This window comes from Gadus chalcogrammus, chromosome 20 (genome assembly GCF_026213295.1).
Source record: "Gadus chalcogrammus isolate NIFS_2021 chromosome 20, NIFS_Gcha_1.0, whole genome shotgun sequence".
Taxonomy (NCBI): domain Eukaryota; kingdom Metazoa; phylum Chordata; class Actinopteri; order Gadiformes; family Gadidae; genus Gadus; species Gadus chalcogrammus.
Window position 1 is genome coordinate 22495240 of NC_079431.1, and position 27575 is coordinate 22522814.

At 44.9% G+C, this 27575-nt stretch overlaps 1 protein-coding gene across 2 annotated transcripts in view; it reads left to right on the top strand.

The window, feature by feature from the left end:
* LOC130373879 (hyccin 2) overlaps positions 1–27575 on the top strand; it is an 89572-nt gene that overhangs the window by 51435 nt on the left and 10562 nt on the right. Inside the window, exons 5-11 of one of the 2 annotated variants that reach the window (XM_056580526.1) lie at positions 4442–4522; positions 5371–5486; positions 6801–6896; positions 8890–9006; positions 22011–22098; positions 23163–23319; positions 23923–24108. In XM_056580526.1, the coding sequence (XP_056436501.1) occupies positions 4442–4522; positions 5371–5486; positions 6801–6896; positions 8890–9006; positions 22011–22098; positions 23163–23319; positions 23923–24108 (841 nt within the window). The remainder of the gene's footprint in view (positions 1–4441; positions 4523–5370; positions 5487–6800; positions 6897–8889; positions 9007–22010; positions 22099–23162; positions 23320–23922; positions 24109–27575) is intronic. The other variant, XM_056580527.1, reaches the window with a different exon arrangement.

Genomic DNA, 27575 nt, shown 5'->3' on the forward strand with positions numbered 1-27575 from the left:
CCCGGACAAGCCCCCATTTTTATGTTACGGTGTCCAAACATAAAATCAACAGCCTTTGGACAACCCAACATAAAGACAGACGACATGGTTTTTGGGGAAAACATTGCTTAATGGTTGACAGTGATCGTAAGGTTTTGCACAAGTGAAACCAGTAACGGCAATAAAAAATAAAAACCCGTCGGCAGAAAAGGCCTAGGTGATTACCACTTAACAGAAAGGGAAAAATGCAAAGGAAAAACCTCAATTTAACTGCATGGGAGGTTCAGCTTATCTAGCTTCCGTGCCCAAGAGCAACAACAAATATGATATTTCTAACAGAATTTACAAAAGGTACAAGTGTGCCAGCGTCTGTGCTCAGATGAGAGAGAGAGTGAGCCGTCATCTTCCACTTGGCTTTATATGTGTGGGGGCTGTGCCAACAATCAGGGCGAGCCAAACGGCAACCTGCAGCCACAATGCTCCGCCTCCAAGAGGTGATTGAAATGATTGAGTGCAGGAGGCAAAAGCAAGACATTAGTGCAAAACAAACAAAAACAGCACAAGACCCAGCACTACCAGGTAACAATAAGGAACTTAATACATTTAAAAAAAAAAAATGTTAAATTGCAATCGCAATATTGGTCAAAATAATCGCAATTAGATTCTTTCCCCAAATCGTTCAGCCCTAACTACAGGCTAGTGGCAGTGGAAACGCAACCTCGGAACTGAGCTGGGCTATACCGCCCCCTCCCTACCGCACCTTTGCAAACCGAACCGTTCCGCACCCTGCAGTGGAAACGCGGCACTAAAGGGTACCACTACTGGGTAGGGTGCCGCTATAGGGTAGGGTGCCGGTACAGGGTACCTCTACAGCAGTGGTGGGCAATTCATTTAAAACAGGGACTGTTATGGAGGGCCGGACCAATAGGCTAAATTCAATTCAGCTCAATATTAATTTGATCTCTTTATAAAAAGCAATAAAATGTAGGGTATTTGATAAGCTGTGACTGGTAAGAGTAAATATTATGATACCGCATATGACACATAAAGCAGAAAAAAAATTAAATAAAGCAGACATGGTACAAAATGCAGTTATGTTAGTATTTAAAAAACATTTGTTTTTCAGAACAGCAATAAATTAACTTTACACAAATTGTTATCTTTTTGTTTTTAGTTTTACTACTCCATTAGCTGTATTTCAGTTCTTTTTTTCTTGTTCAGTGAGAGAAATCTAGTGTGCTTGGCTTGAACAAGTGTCGCTGTGTTAGTTCAAGCTGCGTCCGTGGGCGGGACAAAATAGTCCCTCTGCGGCGCGGGATACGTTTCTTTCTGGAGAAGTGGAGAGGGCGTCCTACTGAACGGAGGTGGGTATCCTGCATTATGTTAAATGAAATGACTTAGTTCAAGTGAATTCCCCCCAAAGTATTGCATTAACATGCCACAAATGTCCTTCAATGTATTTTAATGGTCGCCATAACATAAGTTCAGAAATGTTAATGCAATACTTTGGGGGGAATTCACTTGAACTAAGTCATTTCATTTAACATAATGTAGGATACCCACCTCCGTTCAGTAGGACGCCCTCTTCACTTCTCCAGAAAGAAACGTATCCCGCGCTGAGTATGCTGTGATCTTTATAGCTCCATGGCTGGCACGCAGTGGGTCCCAGTGTAATTTGAGAAATGCATCCCTGCCGGCGATTTTCATTGGATTAGGAAATTATGGGCGGGACTATTTTGTCCCGCTCACGGACGATCTGGCATCTACGGATACGAATACTTTTGCTACACATTTACCACCTAGACGTGGTGCAAAACAACCTGCAAAAAAACCCACAGCTGAGACTTGCAAGAGCAGATTCGAGCAGTTGTAAAATGGATTTGTGCTCGCTCATTAAAATGCTGAATTAACATAGCGTTCTTTATCATTTTATTTGTGAGGACATTTTTCACAGATGTGCAACTTCTGATGCATTAGTTCAAATTTGGGTTTACGAATTGATGAAGAGAAAGTTCTCTCACGGACACGTCGGACAGCGAAATATTTGATTTAATCTTAAAGCATGATCATGGGAAAAGTACCGGCAGCAAAGTTTACCAAGAACACATTCCACGAGACAATAGATTCACAAGATTCTTATAGGGAACATTAACATTGTGGGAAGGAAGTGGGAGTGACCTTAGGACAAGTCAATTTGTAATACAATGGGTGGGTATTGGACATGTCTACAGAATTGGCTCTAAACGAGTTTACACAACAAAGAAGTCAGTCGATTGGCCTGGTCACAAAACCAGACTTCCTGGCTCCAGTGGGAGCTTGAATACGAATTAACTTAAGTTACAGGGAGAATGTATACAGTTCCTTAGAATGTAATAATTATATAAACAAGGTTAATATAATTTGTATGTGATTGTATATTTATAGTTATGATTGATATTTCCACGACACGAATGCACATCTTTTCGGGCATGTTCTCAGATTATGAAACACGGGTGTGCGAATGTGTTTTGCACCAACTGCGCTGCAATAATTGTAGCAAAAGGATTTGTGCACCTGTAACACAGATTTGCGTACTCGTAGACCCTATTTTGTGTTTACAATGGTATAAAAAATATATTATTTATTTTTTACGACTACAAATGTACTGTTACACATTTGTGACTTTAGAGTACATGCAAAATAAATATATACGACTTCAAATTTACTGTGACTTTAGTGTATGCATTCAAATTCTGCAGTTACAGGTGCTAAAGACTTTTGCTACAATAATACCTTCATACTACCTCCCTCAGCAGCGTTCGCTCAACACGACTACATGTAGAGAAGAGATAGAACGCTAACTAGCACAGAGTTGCACTTTCCTGCCAGTTCAGTGGAGGAACTGGACTCCCAAAGCAATGTTATTCTTAAAAGGAGCAATCACGAAACTGAGGTTCATCCTTTCAAAGTAATGTACAGTCGGATTAAAACTAACAAATGTAACAGGATTTAATTGAAACTAGAGAGTCGACTTTTCCCTTAATATTTATTTATTTATTTTCGTTTAAATAAATATTGATCTAATAATCAAAATAAATAAATAAAGTAGTCTTTTTTTTTTTTTTTTTTTACTTATATCTGTATGTCATTGCGGGCCGCCAGGAATGTTTCTGCGGGCCGCCATTGGCCCGCGGGTCGCACTTTGAGAACCAATGCTCTACAGGGTAGGGTACCGCATCAGGGTACCGCTACAGGGTAGCACTACAGAGTAGCAGAAGGACCCAGGCAGCAGGCAGGTAATGGTGCGAGCAGGTTCCTCCTCAGGCCCTGTGAGGGGAGATGAGGAGTAGCAGGAAGAGAGCTGGCTCATGCATGATTGATGTTTCCATACTATTCCATTTTAACCCAGATCTCTTTACCTTGGTGATGCACCATTGCAGTGTCTAAAGGACTGTTCAAATAGGCTGGCCCACAGTGGTCACCATATGGTTCAGTGATAAGACGCTGGAGTTATTTTCCTGAAAGGCAATACTGATGAATTCATATGTTGATGATGGCACTTTGTCATCATCAATAATCCAAGAGGTAATAATTCAAATTCAATCTTTCTGTGGTAATGGGTTTGTGCATGACATCACAGATCACATCACCTCATCCCTCACTCTCCACCTCAAGCTGGTGTGTGGTGAGCGTTCTGGCGCCGTGCATCACCCAAATGGGTGCTACATACTGGTGGTGGTTAGTGAGGTCTCCCCCCCCCCCCCTTCACTGTAGGCGTCTTTGAGTGTCTAGAAAAGCGCTAAATTAATTTCAATGAATTATTATTATTATTATTAGATGATATCTCAACTGTGCACAGATTTACAACAAGATTAAGAAAATCAATACCAATTCATTGATTTTTAAAATGCTGGATCCCTGGATCTCTGGATTAACACTGGTCTCAGACAGGTATCATTAGGTACTTCATTAGGGTTCAGACTGGGACTACGACCAGGGGAAGTAACCTGACAGCTCCCATCTCCAAACGCCATGCAGCAGAACATGTCAACACACAACCTGGCAACCTGCAGTCCTGACTCCTCTCCTCCCAGTCTGGTAGACTTTACTTCAGACCTGACTCCTCTCCTCCCAGTCTGGTAGACTTTATTTCAGTCCTGACTCCTGTCCTCCTAGTCTGGTAGACTTTACTTCAGTTCTGACTCCTCTCCTCCCAGTCTGGTAGACTTTATTTCAGTCCTGACTCCTCTCCTCCTAGTCTGGTAGACTTAACTTCAGCCCTGACTCCTCCCACCCGGGCCACGCCTCCACTCTCAAAAACCCTCCAGAACTGAAGATCCCCGATCATCGATATAAATGAATGTGATGCGATGCAAAGAGCATTCACTTACTCTGATTAGACTTTTTCCTCCTGCTCCTCTCCCCTTTCCTCTCTCCCCTCTCCTTCCTCATTCACATCAATTTCCTGTTTTTTGTGTTTCAGGAGATTGTGGACAAAGATGGCAACAGCAGGCTCCTCTCCTTCACCATCCCGTCTCTGTCCAAGCCCTCGGTGTACCACGAGGTGAGTCTCCCGTCCGTCCCTCCGTCTGTCCGCTCCTCTGAATCACAAACTCAAAGGAAGATTTTTGGGTTTTCTGTCAACATGGTTTGCAAGCATGATGGTTATTTTAAGCGTACAAAGTAGAAGAGGCTCTGACCTTGCCAAGGTGCAATGTTCCACATCAATGGAAACTATTATGCAAGTCGTTCTCTCTTAACGCCCTTCTTGTCTTCCAGATTCTCTCTTCGCTGTCTTGCTGAGGTTTCCCTAATCTTTTCAGCCATGTATCAGTCTTCATATCTTCTGCATTGCTGCAGACAGTGTCTGTATCTAATTATCCCACTCTTCTAACCTCATTCATTCCTCACCCTTCATCTCGATGACCATCAAGGGAATGAGCTCCTCATCAAGGGAATAAGCTCATCATCAAGGGTTAGGGTCTGCCCCCGCTGGGACATGGCTCTGTGTCTGTCCGTCTCTCAGTCTCTGTGTCCATCTGTCCGTCTCTGTGCCCTTTTGTCTATCTCGGAGTCCTTCTTTCTGTCTCTCTCTCTGTCCGTTTGTCCGTCTCTGGGTCCGTCTGTCTGTCTCTGTGTCCATCTCTGTGTCCGTCTCTGTGTCTGTCCATCCGTCTTGGTGCCTGGGCTTTGGTGTCCAGTCGCTCTGGATTTGGTCAAACCCATCCAAGTGGCTTTGGTCCCTCTTCAATTATTCACTGAACAGACAAAGCCTCTCTCCCTCCATTAAAAAGAACCACCGGTTCCACCGCAGACATCAAATTGCAGTATCTTAATGTGCCTTTCATCTCGTCAAGGGAAGGGAACCTGGGGAATAAGCACATATCCTAATTGGTTTGTGTATGTGTGCAGCCCTCCAGCCTGGGCCCCATGGCGCTGACGGAGGGGGCCCTGTGTCAGCATGACCTGATCCGGGTGGTGTACAGTGGAGTCCATCCACAGAGAGAGACCTTCACTGCACAGAACAGGTACCCCCACCCCAAGAGAGAGACCTTCACCGCACAGGACAGAAACCTTTAAGAAGATAGAATCCCAGTCCTCACCTATAAAAGCTTTTCTGGCTCGACATCTGTCCACCCCGGAGCGATCCTCAGCTCAACCTTCAAGGGGAATCAGACGGCCTGCTGGGGGACGCACCAGGACACACACACAGTCAGATAGACACATGACCTGTGTGGTAAAATCAGAGGAGATCCTGAAGCCAGGGGGGCCTGGGCTGCTGCCCCCCACCCTCTGGTGCGTTGCTGTGATCTAGAGCAGGATCGTTCCTCTGCACAGCGTCATTAACGGATGTTACCCTGGAGGTGGTAGGCCCTCAGACACAGAGTATTGACACAGGGGGAAGATGGAGTGGAAGCTAGGACTATTACAGGACAGGATGAGGCCCTGACTAGAGGTGAAGGTAGTTAGTCCTGAAGTCCAGGGTTGGTCAGAGTGGAGTCTGGTTCTCAGAGTCAACCTCAGGAAGGAAGGTTTGTGTGAAGCCTTAGGACTATTCATATAATGGTAATCACACACATTATTCCACTTTCAATTTCAATTATGAGTTGTATATACCTTATAGAATGCAAAAGTAAATATATATGATTAATAAGTTAAAGAAGTAAGTCAAATTCATAGTGGGTTTTGCTAGTATTCTTTGCAAGTATTGTGCTAGTAGCAGCGGACTGGTCGGCTCTCCTGAACAGAGCCATCCAACATCTCACAGTTAATAAATTGCCAAAACGATTCTGGATAATTTTGTAGAGTGCTCATGCTCCGGCTGCTACAATTTCATCTGATTAGAAGTATTGACAGAGGAAACTGCTGACCGGGCCTCACGGTGGATCTCAGATAAACACCTCGGACATGCACGGTAAAAAGCTTTCACGTCACGTGACCATGCAGTCTTCCTTTGGAACAATTTAGTTTACTATTGCTGTTTAGAAGTTATTCAGCAGATTCATCTCAGAGCCACTCTGATGTGAATTCAAATCAGTAAGCAGCAGGTTGAGCTAGCGATGTTTCCCAAAGCTTCAGACCCCAGGGATCAAACCAACAACCCTGGGTCTGTAAACGAGGTAGCTCGGTGTGTCCTGGCTCTGGGGCGTGGGAGTTGGAGACTTGTGTGCTGGACATATTACCAAAACCTTTTGGGATGAAAAGTGATGAAAAGGTCTTCTAAATGTCTGTTTTTTCCCAGCAATCTGCCTGATGATGTGTAGATTGTCCATCCCTGACGTCAGACTTCCCCCAGCCCTCCCTGCCGGTTGCATGGTGTGTGACTGTGTCTCTGTCTCCAGGTTCGAGGTGCTGTGTTTCCTCATGCTCTGCTACAACTCGGCCGTGGTGTACATGCCCCTGTCCTCCTACCAGTCAGCCTGCCGCATGACCTCACGGTACGTACAACACGCGCACATGCACACACATACACACGCACACGTATGTAAGGGCCAAGGCTTCTGGGTAATGTCGTTTCAGTCTAATCAGTAATTTCATTGATTATTAGAATTTTGTCGACTTCCGCCTATCTGAAATATATAGATATTTTTTCGAAAGAGACGCTAACGTCAACATCGATATAGTTAAATTTGCGTTAAAAGTACAGCATATTTTATCCCAATAACAGCAGTTTCAAACCGCGACTGCCGCCTGCTATTTCGTAACCCTGCTTATCTCTCTCCCGCTCTGCCTCCGGCTCACACACACACATGCCCCAGCCCCCTTCCATTGACGTCACTGTTTTAAATCCCCTACGGTGCGAAACATGGAGTCCGCCGGCAAATGCGGCGCAGAGGTGCTTGTATGTAAGCAGAAGACAAATGGCTCCATAGTTTGGAAATGTTTTGGGTACAAGGTGTCTGACGAATTACAGAATCCGATTTTTTGTAGAGAGTGCTTCAAATCTGTCACTAAAGGGTCGAGTACGACCAACCTCTTCCATCACTTGCAGCAGCACAACGTGCTCCAAAATGCGTGCAGCGACCCAAAATCTTAAGCTGTCTAGACATTAATTATTTTTTATTCAGATAAAGTTAGTACAGCAATTGTCCCAAAATGATTCCGGACTCCCGGACACCTGCCGGAGTGTCCGGCGGCTGTCCGCTTCGGCGAAGCTCAGCTCCGGCGGGTGTTGCTCCATGTCGCGATTCAATTCTGTGCTTCAGATTGATGAGGAAGTGGAAGAACCAGAGACGTCGGATTTATATTAATAATATAATTATTATTAATATATAATAAGATTCATAATATTCCGGAGGCGCACACAGCTTTTGGCCATGATATTATATATTATAATGTAATGTTCTCAAATACGAGGCGGAGGTAGTGTCTAGTCCACAGTTTATTCAACCATCAAACTGTATTCAATTCCGAACGGTAGGAATAGTTACGGTAAATCCAAACGGTAGGTAGGTAGGCTGTAGTAATAACGGTAACTCCCCCCTCCCCCCCATCAGCAAGGCAGGTTAACGAGCACAGCGACGCAGGCAGGCTGGAAATGAGAGCACAGCGGCGCCACCGATGTAGAATGATAAGTTGGAGCGCGGCAACGGCAACTATGTTATTGAGTCAACAAATATCGATATTTATCTTATATCGATATTCTGCTTGAAGATATCGAGATATGACTTTTGGTCCATATCGCCCAGCCCTACTTCCGCCCCGCCTCATGCTCTCCTCTTCAGCGAGACAAATGACTAGTATCCCTCTGTCTACCCCAGAGTCGCGCTGAGCTCTAGTGAAGGCCTCTTAATGATGAGCCATTTGAACAATGCCTTCCTCAACTGTCAAAAGGGGGCCAGACCACACATGCTCTGTAGGTCTGGTGCTGTTGTCTGGGACCACCTGCAGACAGTTATGTCAAGACAGATGCACAGACACCCACCGAGCGTTCAGCGCCCCACTGTTGGAGAGCAGAGCCCCCCCCCCCCTAAAGGAATTCTGGTGTTCTTCGATCTCATTAGGATTTGGGGATCTCGGCCCCCCTGCGTCTCATCTGATCCTCCCTGTTCCTCTCGGGTGTTGCTGTGTTTCCCGCTGTGGTTTGCATTATTCCTGCTCGCTCTCAATGGACTCTTCATCTACAGCATTTCCTGTTCCTGTTTTTTTTAATAGATTCCTCCTGTATGACCGTATATGGAAGTTGTTGTCTTTTGTAAACTATGTGACATTGTCTGACCTCACTCGATCTCCGCTTTTACTATGAATTGTACTTCTTCTCTGAGCATGTGTGTTTGGTATGTGCACATTGACCAATGGAAGCCGTTCTCTGTGTGTGTGTGTGTGTGTGTGTGTGTGTGTGTGTGTGTGTGTGTGTGTGTGTGTGTGTGTGTGTGTGTGTGTGTGTGTGTGTGTGTGTGTGTGTGTGTGTGTGTGTGTGTGTGTCCTTAGGTTGTGTGTGTGTGGGTTCCCACGGCAGCAGCAGAAGTCGTGGAGAGAGCCGTGTAACCGTGTGCTGCTAGACCCGGAGTTCATGGTTCAGATGCTGACCGCCGTCTACCACGCAATGTACGTATCTATCCCATAATATTATACAGCACAATCTACGTATCTATCCCATAATACTATATAACACCATCTACGTATCTATATGAACAAAAGACAATTCCAACCCAAAGCAAAATAAAAAGCATGTGAAGAAGCAAGTTTAGTAAATTGTCTTCAATCAGAGCAGATATCCTTCATCGCCATGTGGTGGCCATATGGTGCAATTGCGACTGTTTGGCTTGGTGTCATTCAATTATATTTGCCCAGACCTTTTAATAGAGGTGTCAATTGTCAAAATACAATGAGATCTCAAAATATCTACCTGTTTGCCTCATAAAGGTTGTATTGTCAATTTTCCATTAGATTTATGCTTTATGGAGATTTCGCCTGAACCTACCTTTGTTTGTCATCAAATATTGACCCAGGTACTCACCCAGATGTTGTGCTTTGGCCATATTGGGCTACTATAGGCACTATATGGCTAACAACCAATGATGCACGAGGTGGTATTCACTTTAAACATGACATTTATTTCAAGAGGAAATGCAATCTTAAAGCTATATTCACTCTATCCAAGTAATATCCACATTGAATATTTCACTTCACAACCATCTTTCTTTCGGCTCCAACATGACATATTATCGCCCTTGCAGTTGTGGAGATTTTCTCTATTTACGTTGTGTGGGGGTGTGGCCCTGAGCAGCTTGCGGCCACGGTACCATGCGCTCTGTTTACAGTGGATGTATTACCTACTATAAATGCGAGCAGGATACCTAGTGCTCGTTTTACACCGAACTAAAGTTTTAGCCACTGGGGGACCATAGACAGGCTAGGGGAACTCATATTTATGGTAGAAAACCTCTCAAAGGGAGATTTTCATGCCATGGGACCTTTAAAGAAATAGGCCTAGTGATGAAGAGGTTAATTCCAATCTAAATGGTATGCCCTCAATTTTGTGCCAAGTTCCCGCCACCCCCCCCCCCCCCCATCTTAAAAATAGTGTTGAATATCGATATTTTCAAGGTATTGTATGGAAGTTATAAAGTGTGGTATGGTGACACTGTCTGGACCAGCCTGTTGTCCTTGTGGGTGTCCAGGCCCTGGAACAATGTCTGCATCCACTCCCCGGACGGAGAGGGGCTCAGCAGGACGCCTCCTCAGGTCCAACAGCCTCTCTTTGGTCCTACTGATGAGGAGTTGCAAGGGGTTTAGCTCACAAAGTCCTCGAGGTGTGCACCACAGCCCGGTCCTCCACCAGGCGTTCACCGCAGCCCCGTCCTCCCTGAGGCGTCCCCCACAGGCCTGTCCTCTCTAAGGTGACCCCAAGAGCCCTGTCCTCCCTGAGGCGTCCCCCACAGCCCTGTCATTCCTCTGCTGTCAGGGGTGTCCACCACAGCCACGTCCTCCATCTGTCTCCTCAACACCCTGGGGCGTCCAGCTGCTGCAGTCCTCAGAGTATGCAGGTGGCAGATGCTGTGCGGTGGACTAGGTCTTGAATGTACAGGGGGAAGTGCAACCTGTGGTCGACATGCATCTCTGCGGATGGACGGCAGACCTCCAGTCAGGGAGTCCACGGTCCAGGACCCTGCAGACCTCCAGTCGGGTAGATCCAGGACACCGGTGGAGCATCTGCCTGCAACGCCAGGAGTTTCCACCATCTCAGTCCTGCTGGGATCCCCTCGTCCTTCTTACATCTCCATGGCAATAATCCAACCAGTGGTCTCAGTCATCTGGATGTGACCATGTAACCGACCATGTGCTCGGCCAGCACATGGTCGGTTTGTGCACCTGGGGCCGTATTCACAAAGGATCTTAGGGCTAAAAGTAGGTCCTAACTGGCGAATTTAGGAGTAACTCCTAAAAATAATGGGCGTGTCACTCTTAAATTTAGGACTCCTAACTTTTTTCACTAAGAGCAATTCACAAAGTATTTTAGGCCTAAAAGTAGCGCCTAAGTCTAGGAGAGCTTAAAAGTCCTCAAGAGGACTCCTAACTCAGTAAGACCTATTCACAAAGAATCGTAAATGCCTTTGAGACGAAATGTTAGGGTATTAAACTTGTTGTGGAGTTAATGCGCGATGCAATAACATCCCAGACTAACAGGAATAATCAGATTAGTCCCGAAATAAAATGTTTGGCCACACTACGTTATTTAGCAACAGGGGAAATGCAACTTTGCAATGCCGACGATTTAAAAATATCGCAATCAGTCAGCCGTGTCATAAACTTTCCTTTGGACATTCAACAATTACACAGGATCAAAGCCAACTTCATGGCAATTGCAGGTATGCCCGGTGTGGTCGGTGCTATTGTGTACGCTATACGCACATAAAAATAATTGCGCCATCAAAAGACGAGGACGTGTTCGTCAATAGGAAGAAAGTGCATTCCATCAACACGCAGGTTGTTTTTGATGCAAATTTTAACATAGCCTACTGGATGTTGTTGCAAAGTGGCCTGGATCTTCAGCTACCCATGATTCGCGCATTTTAATGGTGAGCGGTCTGAGGCAGCTTTTGAGATGTATCAGTTGGGTGTCACTTGCTGGGAGACAGTGACTATCCATGCAAGAAGTGGCTCTAGACACCCTACCTCAATCCACAACCGGGAGCACAGTTAAAGTATAACATGTAAGTGATGCGCAGATTACGCTTACTATGCGTAAAACACATCATATTGGCTCTTTGACGCCTTTTAATTGTTGAATCCATATTTATTATTGTTTACTGATTTCTTCCATATATGCTAGAGCACACAAACATACACGAAATGTTGTGGAGAGAGGAATTGGGCAGATGAAACGTCGGTTTCATGTCCTCCACGTCGAAATACGCCTCACCCCAGAGAGGGCAAGCACAGTAATCACTGTATGTGCCATTCTACACAACCTCTGCAAGTGGAGGAACATTCCACAGCCAGACGATGATGATGATGATGATGATGATGATGATGATGATGATGGCGATCAACATGACAATGAATTTGGCCGTGTGGAACCGAGTGGACTGGCATTTAGGGATCACTTTGAAAACACATTTTAGGTAAACACCTTGGCACAAATCAGTCAACACTTGTGTAGTTCATAACATTTATTTTATTTTAAATTTTACGTATTTTTATTGTTTGCTTTCTCTCTCTCTTGAACGTGCAGGCTATACGTCATTATCGTGGTCTGCACAAAATCATGCGTGTATTCTGCTAACTGCACTATAACTACTTAATAGGAATTCATTTCTAGCCTAGGCTATTTCCTTGTTTTTCGGTGATTCAGTGTGCTCATCTGAACAACCAATCACCGAACTGACTAACGGCGCGTCACTCTTAGTTCACTCTTTGTGATTTATCCTTAGTAAGAGTAGGTCTCAGCGGCTTTGTGAATAACTTTTAAGAAAAACTCCTACGTAAAATGTTTTAGTACGAGTTAGGAGCACTCCTAGCGGTAAGATAAAATGCTGGGGTCGTATTCACAAAGGATCTTAGGGCTAAAAGTAGGTCCTAACTGGCGAATTTAGGAGTAACTCCTAAAAATAATGGGCGTGTCACTCTTAAATTTAGGACTCCTAACTTTTTTCACTAAGAGCAATTCACAAAGTATTTTAGGACTAAAAGTAGCACCTAAGTCTAGGAGAGCTTAAAAGTCCTCAAGAGGACTCCTAACTCAGTAAGACCTATTCACAAAGAATCTTAAAATGCCTGCGAGACGAAATGTTAGGGTATTCAACTTATTGTGGAGTTAATGCGCGATGCAATAACATCTCAGACTAACAGGAATAATCCGATTAGTCCCGAAATAAAATGTTATAAAAATTATAAGTTATAAAAAAAAATATATAACTTATAAAAAATAAAAATAATTGCGCCATCAAAAGACGAGGACGTGTTCGTCAATAGGAAGAAAGTGCATTCCATCAACACGCAGGTTGTTTTTGATGCACATTTTAACATAGCCTACTGGATGTTGTTGCAAAGTGGCCTGGATCTTCAGCTACCCATGATTCGCGCATTTTCATGGTGAGCGGTCTGAGGCAGCTTTTTGAGATGTACCAGTTGGGTGTCACTTGCTTGGTGACAGTGACTATCCATGCAAGACGTGGCTCTAGACACCCTACCTCAATCCACAACCGGGAGCACAGTTAAAGTGTAACATATAAGTGATTACGCAGATTACGCTTAGTCCTATGCGTAAAACACATCGTATTGGCTCTTTGCGAGCACACAAACATACACGAAATGTTGTGGAGAGAGGAATTGGGCAGATGAAACGTCGGTTTCATGTCCTCCACGGCGAAATACGCCTCACCCCAGAGAGGGCAAGCACAGTAATCACTGTATTCTACACAACCTCTGCAAGCGGAGGAACATTCCACAGCCAGACGATGATGATGATGATGATGATGATGATGATAGCGATCAACATTTAAGGAATTTGGATTTGTGTGGAAACGAGTGGACAGGCATTTAGGGATCACTTTGAAAACACATTTTAGGTAAACACCTTGGCACAAATCAGTCAACACTTGGGTAGTTCGTAACATTTATTTTCTTTTAGATTTTTTCTCTTGAACGTGCAGGCTACAACGTCATTATCGTGGTCTGCACAAAATTGTCATCATGCGTGTATTCTGCTAACTGCACTATAACTACTTAATAGGAATTAATTTCTAGCCTAGGCTATTTCCTTGTTTTTCGGTGATTCAGTGGGCTCGTCTGAACAACCAATCACCGAACTGACCGCTTCTAAACTCGTGCACGAGAATTGACGTAATCCATAGCAACGGCGCGTCACTCTTAGTTCACTCTTTGTGATTTATCCTTAGTAAGAGTAGGTCTCAGCGGCTTTGTGAATAACTTTTAAGAAAAAACTCCTACGTAAAATGTTTTAGCGCGAGTTAGGAGCACTCCTAGCGGTAAGATAAAATGCTTTGTGAATACGGCCCCTGGTCTGTACAGCAGACACATGCCTCAAACTTGTAAATAGTTGGGAAATAATGTTCTTGTTGTTCTTTTAATTGTTTATTACTCTAATCGTTCTATTTGATATTGTGGAAAGGAAGTTAGTGAATGATTCAGAGCATGATGCATTTTAAATGGCATCACTTTTGGTCTTGTGTCTTCATTTTTCTTAAAACCATTGTAGCTGAAAATAAACGTTGCCAAATTACAATCAATAGCTTCAGTCATTGAGGGCAAAAATATGCCCAATGATGTTGTGTTCTGATAATAAATATGCGTTAGTCACTTGTTGTGTTTCAAAACATGCCTGTTCCTTTATCTTCGTTCCCCCCTTCCAGTAGTATCAGCGCATCTTATATCCACAGCGCCCCCCACGGGGCAATGACAATAACCAATAACCAATTATAACCAATTAGCATTATACCACATCTCCCTTTCCTAATTAGCAGAGGGTAGACTGCCTCTGTCTCAGCAGACCTTGGGGGTTAGTGGATGAAAGCACTGTTCCTATCGGAACTATTATGAAAGACCTATTTAACATTATACTAACCCTAACCTATTAGGTTTAACGATGGTCCTCCCAAATCTGGTTTGGACAGAGGGAGTCCCTGCTGTTTAGGCCTGTGGTGCCACAGCAGGTGACTAAGGTGGCCAAGCAGCAGGCGTCTTAGGCTCAGGTGTCTTCTCCTGCAGTGGGGCCCCTCCATCCTGCGCTGGTGTTTGCAGAGATATCAGGTGCTGGCGGTTTCGTCAAACCACCCCCTGAGGTAGATCGACCAGGTAAGACCTCGGAGTTAAGTGGTTCCCGTGCACTGTCCCTGGCATCTTTGCATTTGTCACCCACCCTCATCACCTTGGGACTCGTTTGAGAGTGCTCTAGCACGGTGACACCTGTTGTAATTTTCAGCATCTGTAATCCCCTTCACCTTTTCCTTCTGAAAAAAACTGATGCTGTCTGGCAATACAGGGTCCAGCTGCGAAGGATGAGACGGCACAGTAGTACGGAGACACCGACCCATAAGGAGTTGGGCTGGGCTGGGTTGTAACCACTCTGGAGAGGTGTAGCCCTATAGGAAAGTAGAGCCAAATAGGAGTCCCTCTGCCTTTTTCAGAAGGCTTTTCAACGTCTGGACAGCCCGTTCTGCTATAACATTGCTTTGCGGAAATGCTGGACTGCTGGTTACTTGCCATAGGAAACCCCAAAGGAAGTGAAGGCTTGTCCTGCCATCTGCGGTCCATTATCTGACTTCAAAACCTCTGGGATGCCATGACGGGCAAACATTGACTTTAAGTGAGTAATGGTGTCAGTGGACCTGGTGTGACATAACAGGGCAATTTCGACAAACCTGGAAAAGTAGTCGACGACCAGCAGGTTTGTTTTGAACTCCAGGATGAATGAAGTCTGTCCCTAACTTTTGCCACGGCCTTTGAGGACATTCTGTTGGCCTAAGTGGCTCTTTATTGTTGCGCCGCTCTAGTATGCAGGTCCGGCATTTAAGCACCATGTCATTCACTTTCTGTCATGAGTCCTGGCCACCATACAGACTCCCGAGCACGTGCTTTGCACTTCACTATATCGAGTTGGCCCTCATGTATTTTAGCAAGCACGTCATTCCGTATTGCAGATGGAATAAAGAGTTGCATGCCTTTAAGTAGCAGGCCATCTCATGGTAAGTGTAGCTTGCTCAGGCCATTCGTTTTTTTAGCACATGCTCCTGTTTTGCGTGAGGCAGCCATCCTTTTAACTGTTCTTTTTAACTGTTGTTTTTCACATAGGAAGAGACTGTTAGGTTATTTATGACACAGTCCACATGAATGTTTGTGCTCTCCATAAGTTCCATGTCTTCAGTGGATGTGCATGATGTCACAGGTGAGGATGAGAGGGTATCTGCTGTCCCAAATGACTTGCCCGGCACGTACACAATAGAATATGTGTAGCGCATCAGCCACCTCCTGAAGCGCTCAATTCTTGGTGGAAATAGATCTAGAGCTTGGGCTCCGAGTATGCTCAGAAGAGGTTTGTGATCGGTTTGCAGTACTGCTTCCAACTAGGAACATTTTGAATCGCTCACAAGCCCAGGTGAGCCCCAGGGATTCTTTCTCCACCTGCCTATAATGCTGTTCTGTCATGGTAAGCGACCGTGATTCGTATGCCACAGGCTTCCATTCTTCCCCCCATTTCTGAAGAAGAAAGCCTCCCATGCCGTATGATGAGGCATCAGCTGACACTTTGGTTTCTATGTTTGGGTCGTACATGGCCAGCAGTGGAGGAGAAGACAGAGCTTTTTTTAGCTCTTTAAATGCTGTCACCTGGTCCACGTCCCAGACCCAGGAGTTCTTCATTGACAAGAGGTCACAAAGTGATTTATCTTTGTCTGCTAGCTGGGGAATGAATCTTCCCAACTGATTTACCATCCCATGAAAGCTCCTTAATTCTGTCACAATTGTGGGTGCCTTCATCTCTGTGATGGCCTCAATTTTCCTCAGGTCAAGTTGAATGCCCTCGATTGTGATGATGTGGCCTAAAAAGACAACCCTGTCCTTTGAGAGTTTGCACTTGTCTACAATCAGGGTAATGCCTGCTTTTTCCAATCTTTGAAGCACGGCATGGAGTCTAATGTCATGCTGCTCCTGGTCTTTCCCCAACACCAAAAAGTCGTCTATGTGGACAATCACACCTTCCAACCCTTCAATGATCTCAGCCATCCTACACTGAAAATGCCCTGGGGTCGAAGCAATACCCAAAAAGGCGATTAAAGTGGGGTTAGCTGGGGTTCCGCTATGGTCGGGAGTCGGTCGTTGTTACTGGTGGTTGCGTTGCATTGGTCTGCTGGGCTCATCAGGAGTATTATGCAGATCAGGGTAGGGGTGGTCCATCCGAGTCGTTGGTGCTTTCCTCTTCCGGAGGTGCTGGGTGGCATCGGCTTGCATGGATCCATTCTGGTTTTCCTTGGAGTTTGACTGCAGTCCTCGTGGTCAGTAACACCTGGATTGGTCCTTGCCATCGTTATTGTCACCTTAGCGTCCCGTTTTGATGAATGGGCGTCCATTTTACTCTTCCTTATGATTGAGTCAGACGTTCTCTTGAAAAGAAAACATAAACAAATGAATACAAATAAAGGAATACACACACAGCTGATACAACAGATAGGGATATATAAACAAAACACAATCACTTGGGTTATAGTTTTACGTCATGAATTCTTTAATGCTAAAAGTAGGCTATGTTAATGTTATTTAATAATTTTAAAACATGTGGAACTCAACGTAAATGGAGACCACAGATCTGTTTGATAAAGAAACAAAGAAATGTTACCTAACTGAATGATATTAATATATTTTGCACAAATTTGTAAATCAGAGTAAAGTCAATGTCTCAAAGGAGCCCGATTTATTTATTTCTATGTTAGTTTCAGGGTACTCACTCGTGGTTTGTCAATCAAACCTGTTTGAAGAATAAACTTCTGTGGAGTTGAATTGTCCTCTGGCTCTGGATCAGTGTCCTGAACTGCTACGTTTTTCGGGCATTCGTTCCTTGGACATTGCTATTTATCTGAAAAAAATCTATACGATCTCTCAGATCATATTAATACAACTCAGCAGTAAATCTATTACAATCGCATTCAAATACATTTAGAATTTCGGGACGGCGTAAAACTGCTTCTCCAGCGCTGTGGAGAGAAGAAGGGTCTACAAGAGGTTGTAGACAACATGAAAGCAGAGCATGGAAAGAAAGGATAGAAATACGGCGCGAAAAATACATAACATAACAATTGGGATGAGACACAACAATGTTCTTTACATATTTTTTCTTTTCACAACCAAGGGGGGCCTATTCCCTCAGTTGTTTCAGTGCCATACTTACCTGCTGGCACTGTTTGCGTCCGTAAAGGCCGGACGTTATTTCTCTATTATATTTAGTTTTACCACTCGTCCACTTTTCTGAAAAAAGATAAGTTTAGTAACATGACAAATTTTCCGCCGTCGTTGGTGTCTTTAGGTTGGGAGGCTCCTCTATTTTGTGTATATTTCATTCAGGCTCAAACAACATGAGGCCACTCAATTCCTCCTACTTGGTCTTCCCGTGGGTGCAATCATCGCCCCTATTTGAAATAGATCTCTTGTCTATATTCATCATACCAGTGAAAGGTCTGCTAGTGCAAAAACGGCGTTCAAAGGTCCGGGTCAGAATTGCATAACTTCCGAGGGACATACACTACCCATTCATCTGAGGTCCAAGACTGGTTGGCCGTATGTGGGGTCCCAAACTGTTTTATTACTGGGCTACTTACTGAATGGGCTTTACTTGGGATGCACTGTTTTGCACACCAACGTAACTCTTGTAGTGTACGTAGTTCTTTGGAGGGTTATTACCCTTAATGAGAGTAATCAAAACGTCCTCCGCCAATACGTCACATAACAAGAGAGAGTCTGCAGTGCGGAATCTTTCTAATGATACACAAGGCACAAGCTTTCCATTCGTAAGAACAAACAGTCTACTACCGGCCAATCCTTGATGCCTAATGTAGTACGGATTATCAATTCGTAGGGATTCCTAATTCTTGGATATTTTAGCAAAAAATATCAGACAGAGCCTCCGCCTAAATAAGAATTTAAATGAAACCTCATGCTTTTAGATCGGTCTTCCCGAGGGCGTTATCTTAACCCTTATATAAAATAAACCACTAGTTTACATTCATCATACCAGAGGCAGGCAACTATGTCCCCTTATCCCCTCTTCTTTTTTTAATGTACAAAGTTTCTCGAGGGATTATTACTAGAGCTGTCAAGCGATTAAAATATTTAATCGTGATTAATCGCATTAATGTCATAGTTAACTCACGATTAATCGCAATTAATCACAAATTATTTTTCTATGCTAAATATCCCTTGATTTTTTTGTCCCATAATTCTTCTCATTTTAATTCTCTTATCAACATGGTGATAAGATAACAACATTGGCATATACTGATCAAAACAGGACGATACAAAAAAAGAGCCTATAGTGCAATTTAACGACTGCTTTGAACAAATGTCATTTGAACATAGCAGTCAGGCTACTGCTTCTTTGTTTTGAGCCAAAGAAAAAAAAAATGAAAAATCTTTCTTTTTTTTTTTTATATAATAATTTCGTTAATTGCGCGATAATTTTTTTTAACGCCGTTAAAATTGGTTTGCGTTAACGCCGTTAATAACACGTTTAACTGACAGCTCTAATTATTACCCTTAATAAGAGTCGTATTTTAGCGAGTAGAGTCAATACAAAGGAGTTACCAATAGTATTGTACATCTGCTCATAGGAATCTCAAAACGTTGCAGTCCAAGGTCGTTATAAACCTCCGCCAACACCCCTGCATTCGTCCGTATTAAGAAGTGAGCTGAATAGTTGTTTTAGTGCCAATCGCCTCCAAAGTTCCAGGTCAGATACTAATCGCATGTGTTTATCTATTTCCCAAATTCCGGATCCCGTCAGAGGGTCAGAATGGCAAGATAGTCAATTAAAAAAAACATAACTTCCCAGTCTGATGATCCAATATTGGGATCCTGCCGACAACGCCCTTTGATGAAGAGAAAGTTCTCTCACGGACACGTCGGACAGCGAAATATTTGATTTAATCTTAAAGGCCCACTATGCAACTTCGGGAATTTCTTCGCTTTTTTCTTGGTTATGGCACGCACATTTCTCTACACAGCGCCCCCTTCAGTTTCGTAGTAGATATTTTACAACACTGTCGTAACAACTCGTTGACGACCCTTCCCCATGCACTTCTACGCGAGCCATGTGCATTTGTTTTCAAAGAAGCCGGCGAATGCGTGGAGCCATGTCCAAAGTAGATGTTCATAAAGTGTAGGCAAGGTTATGCATTTTTCAAATTGTGAATTTGTATTGCAATAAGCATAAAGCCATCCTTTTTTATATTTGACGGGGAGAATTTATATCCTAGATTATAATTGTTTTATCTTAAGTTGAACAGAACAATCAGTGTGAGAGTGTTGGCCAACATAATAATCTAAATAAACAAGAACCTGGATTCGGGGATTCAGTCTGTATCTGGGGGACGAGACAGACGAAAAGCAAAACATCAATGGAAACAAAGGTGTTTATATGGTTGCAACCAACAAGCAAGCTAGAAACATAGAGGGCTCACAACAAAACGGTCGAGAAAACGATTTTTACAGGGCTCACAACAAAATGGTTGAGCAAACACATTTGTACAGAGGCTATCAACATCAAGAATACCACGAGGACAAAGTTCACCCAAGGGTACTTTCAATTTCAAAAGCAACACGGCCAAATCGGAGTCTGATTTGCAGTCTTCTTTTTCTTTCAGTTCACGCTATTCCTGAAAAGCTTGCCCAACGTTTACTCGTGTCTGGCCTCTCTGTCGGTCAGTCTCCCTTTTCTCTTCTTCTGTTCCTCCGACATTGGGTTTCTCCGTCTCTTTTTAGTCGGCTGATATATGATGAATGTAACAATCCCTTATTTACTTGTGTTTATATCGAGCCGGTTCCGTGTTTGGGGGTCTGTGCCGTAAAGCAATTCGTTACTTCGCGAGACCCGAGACTCCCGCGAGAGTGGGCGGCGGGTCGCCGGCAGAAACATATTCCTTTTCTCCGCCAAGATGCGCAAGGGGGAGTCGAAACAACGAACAATCGAACAAAAATGTATAATGGAACCATCGCAATGACTCCTAGCCTGTTATATTAAGGTAAATCAAGCCAAAAAAGTTGCATAGTTCCCCTTTCACTCGTGTCTGATCTCTTTTCTGGTCCATTCTTCTCTTGGGTCACTTATCAGTCGATTGATCCATGATGAATGCAACAATTGCCTCGCAACTGGCTGTTTATATCTAGCCGGTGCCATGTTTAGGTGTGTGTCTGTGCCGTAAAGCATTTTCGAAACTACAATCTGACTACATTTTCGAGGATATTTCCGCTGCGTCACATCCGGAATGTCCCGGTCCGAGCAGATCAAGTTGCATATGCGCTTTTTCACTGTAGAGGCGACATGGGAAAATGACACACCCACCAATCGACCCAGAAATGGATGCAGAACCATCAGCATAACTCTCAACCTGCATACTTAATGTAATTTTGGCTAGAAAAGTTGCATAGTGGGCCTTTAAGGCATGATCATGGGAAAAGTATTGGCAGCAAAGGTTACCAAGAACACATTCCGCGAGACAATAGGTGAACAAGATTCTTATAGGCAAACGTTTTCATTGTGGGTAGGGAGTGGGAGTGACCTAAGGCCAAGTAAATTTGTAATACAATGGGTGGATATTGGACATGTCTGCAGGTTTGTAAGACATGGCTGTAAACAGTTTACACAACAAAGAAGTGAGTCGATGGCCTGGTCTCAATACCAGACTGACTGGCTCCAGTGGGAACTCAAATACGAATTAACTTAACCTCTCTCAGTTAAAAGAGAGAAAGGGATTTGTTTTAAGTTACAGGGAGAATGTATACAGTTCCTTCTAATGTAATAATTATATAAACAAGGTTAATATAATTTGTATGTGATTGTATATTTATAGTTATGATTGATATTTCCACGACACTCTCCAGTCGATGTTCATCGATGTTGATGACTGTTTGATTCCCTCTCCTTGGTTTCCTTGTCACTGCCTTATGAGAATAGGAGATGTCCTTGACTCCCAAGACCTCAACAAACCCAGAGTTTGAATGAGTCATGTCTGTCCGATCTGATTATTTCTCCCATGCATCACAAAGAATTTCCCCTCGGCTCAAAACGGCCGCCAACATCATTTTAGACGAACCCCTCTGATCCTTGTAATAAGAACATAATCATCAGGAGGATGATTGATCAACCCTGACCGTTTATCCACCTCTTTGCTGTAAATACTCACTTTTTCTGGACTTGTCAATGAAAAGTTTGCTGATATACACCCTTTTATACCCTATGATTTGAGCTCATAATGCGGACATCTGAGTGTTCACACCTGCTCATACTTTCAATAATAGACCAGCGACGTGTCTCACAGTCTCATGTTTATCTCTGTGTGTGTGTGTGTGTGTGTGTGTGGGTGTGGGTGTTGGTGTGTGTGCAGATACAATGGAGAGTGGGAGCTGGGTCGAGAGGCTCTAGAGGACATCCTATACAGATCCCAGTTAGAGCTCTACTCCCAGCCGCTACTGGTAAGACCAAAACACCTACTATAGACCTACTATAGCCCCAAAGAACTACTATAGACCCTAAGACCTACTATAGACCCAAACACCTACTATGGACCTACTATAGACTCAAATACCAACTATATACCAAAATACCTACAATAGACCAAAATACCTACCTTAGACGTACTGTAGACCCAAATACCTACTATAGACCCAAAGACCTACTATGGACTTACCATAGACTCAAATACCTACTATAGACCAAATACCTACAATATACCAAAATACCTACTATCGACCCAAATGCCTACTATAGACCCAAATACCTAGTATAAACCTACTATAGACCCAAAGACCTATTATAAACCAAAAGACCTCCTGTAGACCCAAATACCTACTTAAGACCTACTATAGACCCAATTACCTACTATAGACCTCCTATAGACCCAAAGACCTAATATAGAGCCAAAGACCTACTATAGACCCAAAGACCTACTATCGACCCAAAGAGCTTCTATGGACCTACTATAGACCCAAAGACGTACTGATAAAGCTGTGATCCTAATGAAACGTGGAATGTAGCAGCTGCTCCATCACTCTGTACGTAGGCTAGGTTTCGACCTCCTGGTCTCCTTAGAGAGTTTCTCGCTCCGAAAGGTCTTCTATGTTGTAGGTCTGGAGCTAGGTCGTGTACCACAGGGGTTCCCAACCTTTTTTCGGAAGATCGATAGTAAATTTGAATGCATCATTTTAGGATGCATCATTTTTCAACAAATAATGTGGCTGTTTTTCAAGATGGTGTCATATTCACGACAATTAAAGCAACAGCAATGAAATGCTTGAGTCTCAGGCTCACTTCAACAATGCAATAATACAAAATAATAAAATTTTAGAAGAGAATCACAAGGAAAGCCTGGTTTTAACATGTTCGGGTACCAGGGGTTGTGATTCGCTGATGTAACAGAGTTATTCTGACTCCCCAGTTGTGGATGTTCTGCTGTGACGTTGTCAGACAGATCCAGAGCTCAGCTGACTCAGTGAGGGCATGAGTAGTGATGGGCTGACAATGTCCCTGCTCTCCTCAGGTGGGGGACGCCATGAGGAACTCCCTGCCGGCCAGCGCCCCTGACGAGCCCCGGGCCCGCCAGGTGCTCCAGGTGGAGGTCACGCCCACCGTCAGACGCATCTCCATCTCCGCCATCACCACCGCCTCCATCCGCCGCCACCGCTGGAAGAGAGAGGGTAAGGCCTGCTTCCAACAGCAGGGTGCTGGGTCCAGGGCGATAGGTGCAGCCCAACCCTTTAAGGGACAAGTACCTCTCCTTGGGTTTCAGGGGGAGGGGAGAGAGTAATTTGCCTTGTGCCCCATTCGTTATTTAATACAGTATGTCTCAGTGTTTCTCTGTGTAGAGTGTTCAAACAACAGTCCTGTAGTGTGTGTTTAGGTCCCTGGTATATACTGGTGTACCTGGTATATACAAGTGTATACTGGTTTCTATATCATAAGCTCTATCCTACAGGCTTCATGATGAACCAGCACCATCCAGTGTGTGTTCCTGCTTTACACTCGCGTGTCCTGCTGCTCTGTGCTGCTTGCCTAGTTCCTCTTTCCTCGTAGTTATGATTTGTGATATAAAACATCGATGCATTTGAGAGTCACATTTTGGAGGAAATGGTCCAAATGCTTAGATTAGACATCCGCTGGTTGATTGCCTCTTGTCCACACAGTGCTGCTGTAGGGTAGGGGGGTTGAAGTCTTCAGATGGAGGGGCCCTTCAGTGAGGCCCGTCTCGAAGGGGGGGGGCACTAAAAGGCGTCAACCCATCTTGTCTTGTTGACTCCCAGATAATTTTGACCTCTCAAGTGACTCCGAGCTCAGAGTCCCCGCCCACCCTCCTAGCCACGCCCACCAGAACCACGCCCACCAGCAGGAGCCGTCGGGCACCGTCAAGGAAGGGGCATGGCCGCCCGGTCGCCCTAGCAACTACAGCAGCAGCGCCGTCCACACGGGGCCCCCGGCCATACTGGAGGGTAGGAACTCAGCGCGGGGCGGGACGTGGTCTCTCGGAGCCAAGGGACCACACCCTGCTCCCTCCGGTTCCCCCCCCCCCCACTGCCCGCTGCTGCACCTCCCCGGCCTCCTCCTGGGAGAGAGTCACCGCACCCCGATGCTGATCTTCATTTTCTGACTGCCCTCCTCCTCCTCCCCAGAGTCTTACTCACACTCGCCTTTTGGCTCCCCCGCCCCCCTCCCACGCCCGGGTGTTGTTCTGGGGGTGAAGGAGAGCTGGACCCCGGGCCGTTTTGCATGGGCCTGCTGTCATCACATAGCCTGGTCTCAGGTTGACCCCACCCCCCAGGAGGCCCTGTCACTCACTGAGCATGTCCGGTACTAGTGTATGCAAGCGGAGTCTGAGCATGTGCAGCAGTTTTATCTGGCGCTTAACTTCTGCTGGCCAATTTGTTTTCCAAAACACTTCCTCAGAAGACTTCAGGTCTCTGCTGCTCCTCTGTCGCCACACAGTGGTGGCTCGCAGTACTGCAGAGTTTGTGTCTATCTCCATTTTGTTCCTGTGTGCGGACGCTTGCCTGTATTGCTTGTGGTGTGTTCTGGAGAGACCTTTTCCCATATTGTGATCACCAGCGCAACGCTCAGTGAGAATCAGACCCTCCCTCCCCGTCTCCTCCAGCATGTGCATGAGAAACATTCAATTCAACCTTCCAGTCCGTGCAGGAGGGGAACGGGCAATGGCCATTCAAAATTAGCTCCCGTTCAATTATTTTATTAATAATTGCTAGTTGGTTTTAATAACTGTTCCTCTTTCTCGTTATCTAGTAGTTCAGTTTTGATACTTTGTTCCCAGTGTCTGCCTGGCATCCTATCCGATTTAACCGTTATTTCTGTATTATACTTTCATCCATGCCATCCCTCACATAACAGTTTCATCTCGCCGAAACTAGGAGCAAACTATTTTTCATAAGCCACCATTGGAATGAGCTGTAACTTTTGTCCAGACGGGATACATTCACCTGGTGACCCTTTGACCCTGGTCCAGGTTTACGCTCACCTGGAACACTTTGACCCTTTAGTCCAGGTTCACATTAACCTGGTTACCCTTTGAACCTGGTCCAGGTTTACTTACCTGGTACACCTTAGTCCAGGTTTACACTCACCTGGTATACTTTGACCCTTTAGTCCAGGTTCCCATTCCCCTGGTTACCCTTTGAACCTGGTCCAGGTTATACTCACCTGGTACACCTTTTTGCAGGTTTACATTCACCTGGTACACTTTGGTCCAGAATCACACTCAGCTGGTATAACTTGGTCCAGGTTCACACCCACCTGGTATACACTTTGGTCCAGTATCACACTCAACTGGTACACTTTGGTCCAAGTTTACACTCACCCTGGTACACCTTGGTTCAGCTTCACGTTCACCTGCCAACACTTTCAGTACGTTTACATGCACCGCTTAATCCGATTACAGCCCTAGTTCGACTATGCTCCTCAATTGGACAGCTGCAATTGTCCGAGTGTACATGGCGGTGAGAAAATCAATTCATTGGCCGAAGCATGTCATGCCCCTGTACGATAGGTGGCGCTGTACCCATTTCAACTAGTGGTAACTAGAAGGGTTGGCATGGCAGCTGTGGGGAAAAACGATCTGTCTAGTTACTGGACCAGATGAAATGAGACGGAGAGGTAATAAAGTCTGTCGGCACGAGGACCTTGGATTTATTAAGTAAAGTGGCAACGGTTATACAGAGTCATAAAGCGTGAGAAATCGAATATGTCTAAGTCCCTAATCAGCGCTGATGGTTTGTCCGGAGCTTCGCCTCCGTGGAAGGTCTGCTTCAGAAGAAGGGGTGAAGAGTCCCTGTGTGGTACAGTTTTTATGCTGTATCCTCCTCTCGATGAGGTGTGTGCGTTTGAGGTGTGTGTGGTTCTGTGTGTTTTGCTTGGTCTTGGCTCCCAGGCCCTGAGAGAGCTTCGTAACGGGGGAGAGTTCCTTGTGTCTCCGGTGTGATAAATTAAAACGGGGAGTGCCCCCCTGAAATGTCTCGTGTGTGATAATTTAATGTGGCTCTCAGGCCCCTGGTGTGGGCAGAGGTATCTCTTGGTTCCTCCTAACGGGGAAGAGCTCTCAAAATGTCTCCTGTGTGATAAATTAATGTGGCTCTCCCGTTCTTGAGGATGACTGGTGCATTGTCTGAGTGTCCACCATCTGCCTGCCTGGGAGATGGGGCCTTCAGCTCCGGCCTTGACCTGACTATATATTATCATGTTTGTGTTCGTTGGGTTAGAGCAAGAGTTGACTATATTGTAATGTGTCCATGTGATGTGCTCATCAGGCTAGGGTAGGAGTTAGCTATATTTATAATGTACATGTGATGTACTCAGCAGGTTATTTTTCCCAACACAGCGCGCACAGTCGCAGCGGCTCGGAGCTCTACCTCTAGTTGCTGGTTTTTAGTGTTTTTCGTGTTTTTTTTGTGATGTTTACTTTTTGTACTGTGAGCCTTCCCCTCCAACTGGGAACGAACATAACCTACAGCCGGAATCACATCTTGAATATTCGGGATATAAACTACATTCCACCCCTTCCACCTGCTATACCGGAGGAGCTGCTCCGAACATCGGTGCCTGACTGGTTAACGAGCCGACGCAGCAAGCAGCGCAGACGGAGACGGGAGAGGAAGACAAAGCGGGGCAAGCGGGGCGGCATCCAAGCTAGGCTAAGGAGCTCACCGGATAGACCAGCTTTGCCCAGCCTGTTCATAGCGAACGCCCAGTCCATTGTCAACAAGATCGACGAACTCAGACTGAGGCTTCACTCAAACAGGATAAATAGCTGTGCTTTCTTCTTTACCGAAACCTGGCTGAATCCGAACATCCCTGACACTGCTATTGAGCTGGCAGGCCGGACTGTTTACCGAGCGGACCGAACAGCTGACTCCGGTAAGGATAAATGGGGCGGTGTCTGCAATATACGTGTGCAACTCATGGTGCAACACAACTGAGATTGTAGAGACTTTTTGCTCCCCGGATTTGGAGTTTATTACAGTTAAATGCAGACCGTTTTATCTGCCAAGGGAGTTTACAGTGGTGTTCTTAACTGCTGTTTACATACCACCGCAAGCTAACGCTAAACTAGCACTGGCTAGTCTGCATGACGCTATCCAACAGCTGATAAACAACCACCCAGATGGTGTGTTTATAATAGCAGGCGACTTTAACCACGCCAAGCTGAAGACTGTAATGCCAACATTTCACAAGTTGATTGACTTTCCGACCAGAGGCAATAATATCTTGGGTCAGGTCTACTGCAACATTGCTAAAGGCTACAAAGCGTCCCCCTCTCCCCATCTGGGCCGATCCGATCACATCAGTCTGCACTTAACACCTGCATACAAACCCCTCATAACAAGGTCCAAACCAACAGTTTGCACCGTCACTGTCTGGCCAGACGGAGCCATGGACAGGCTACAGAACTGCT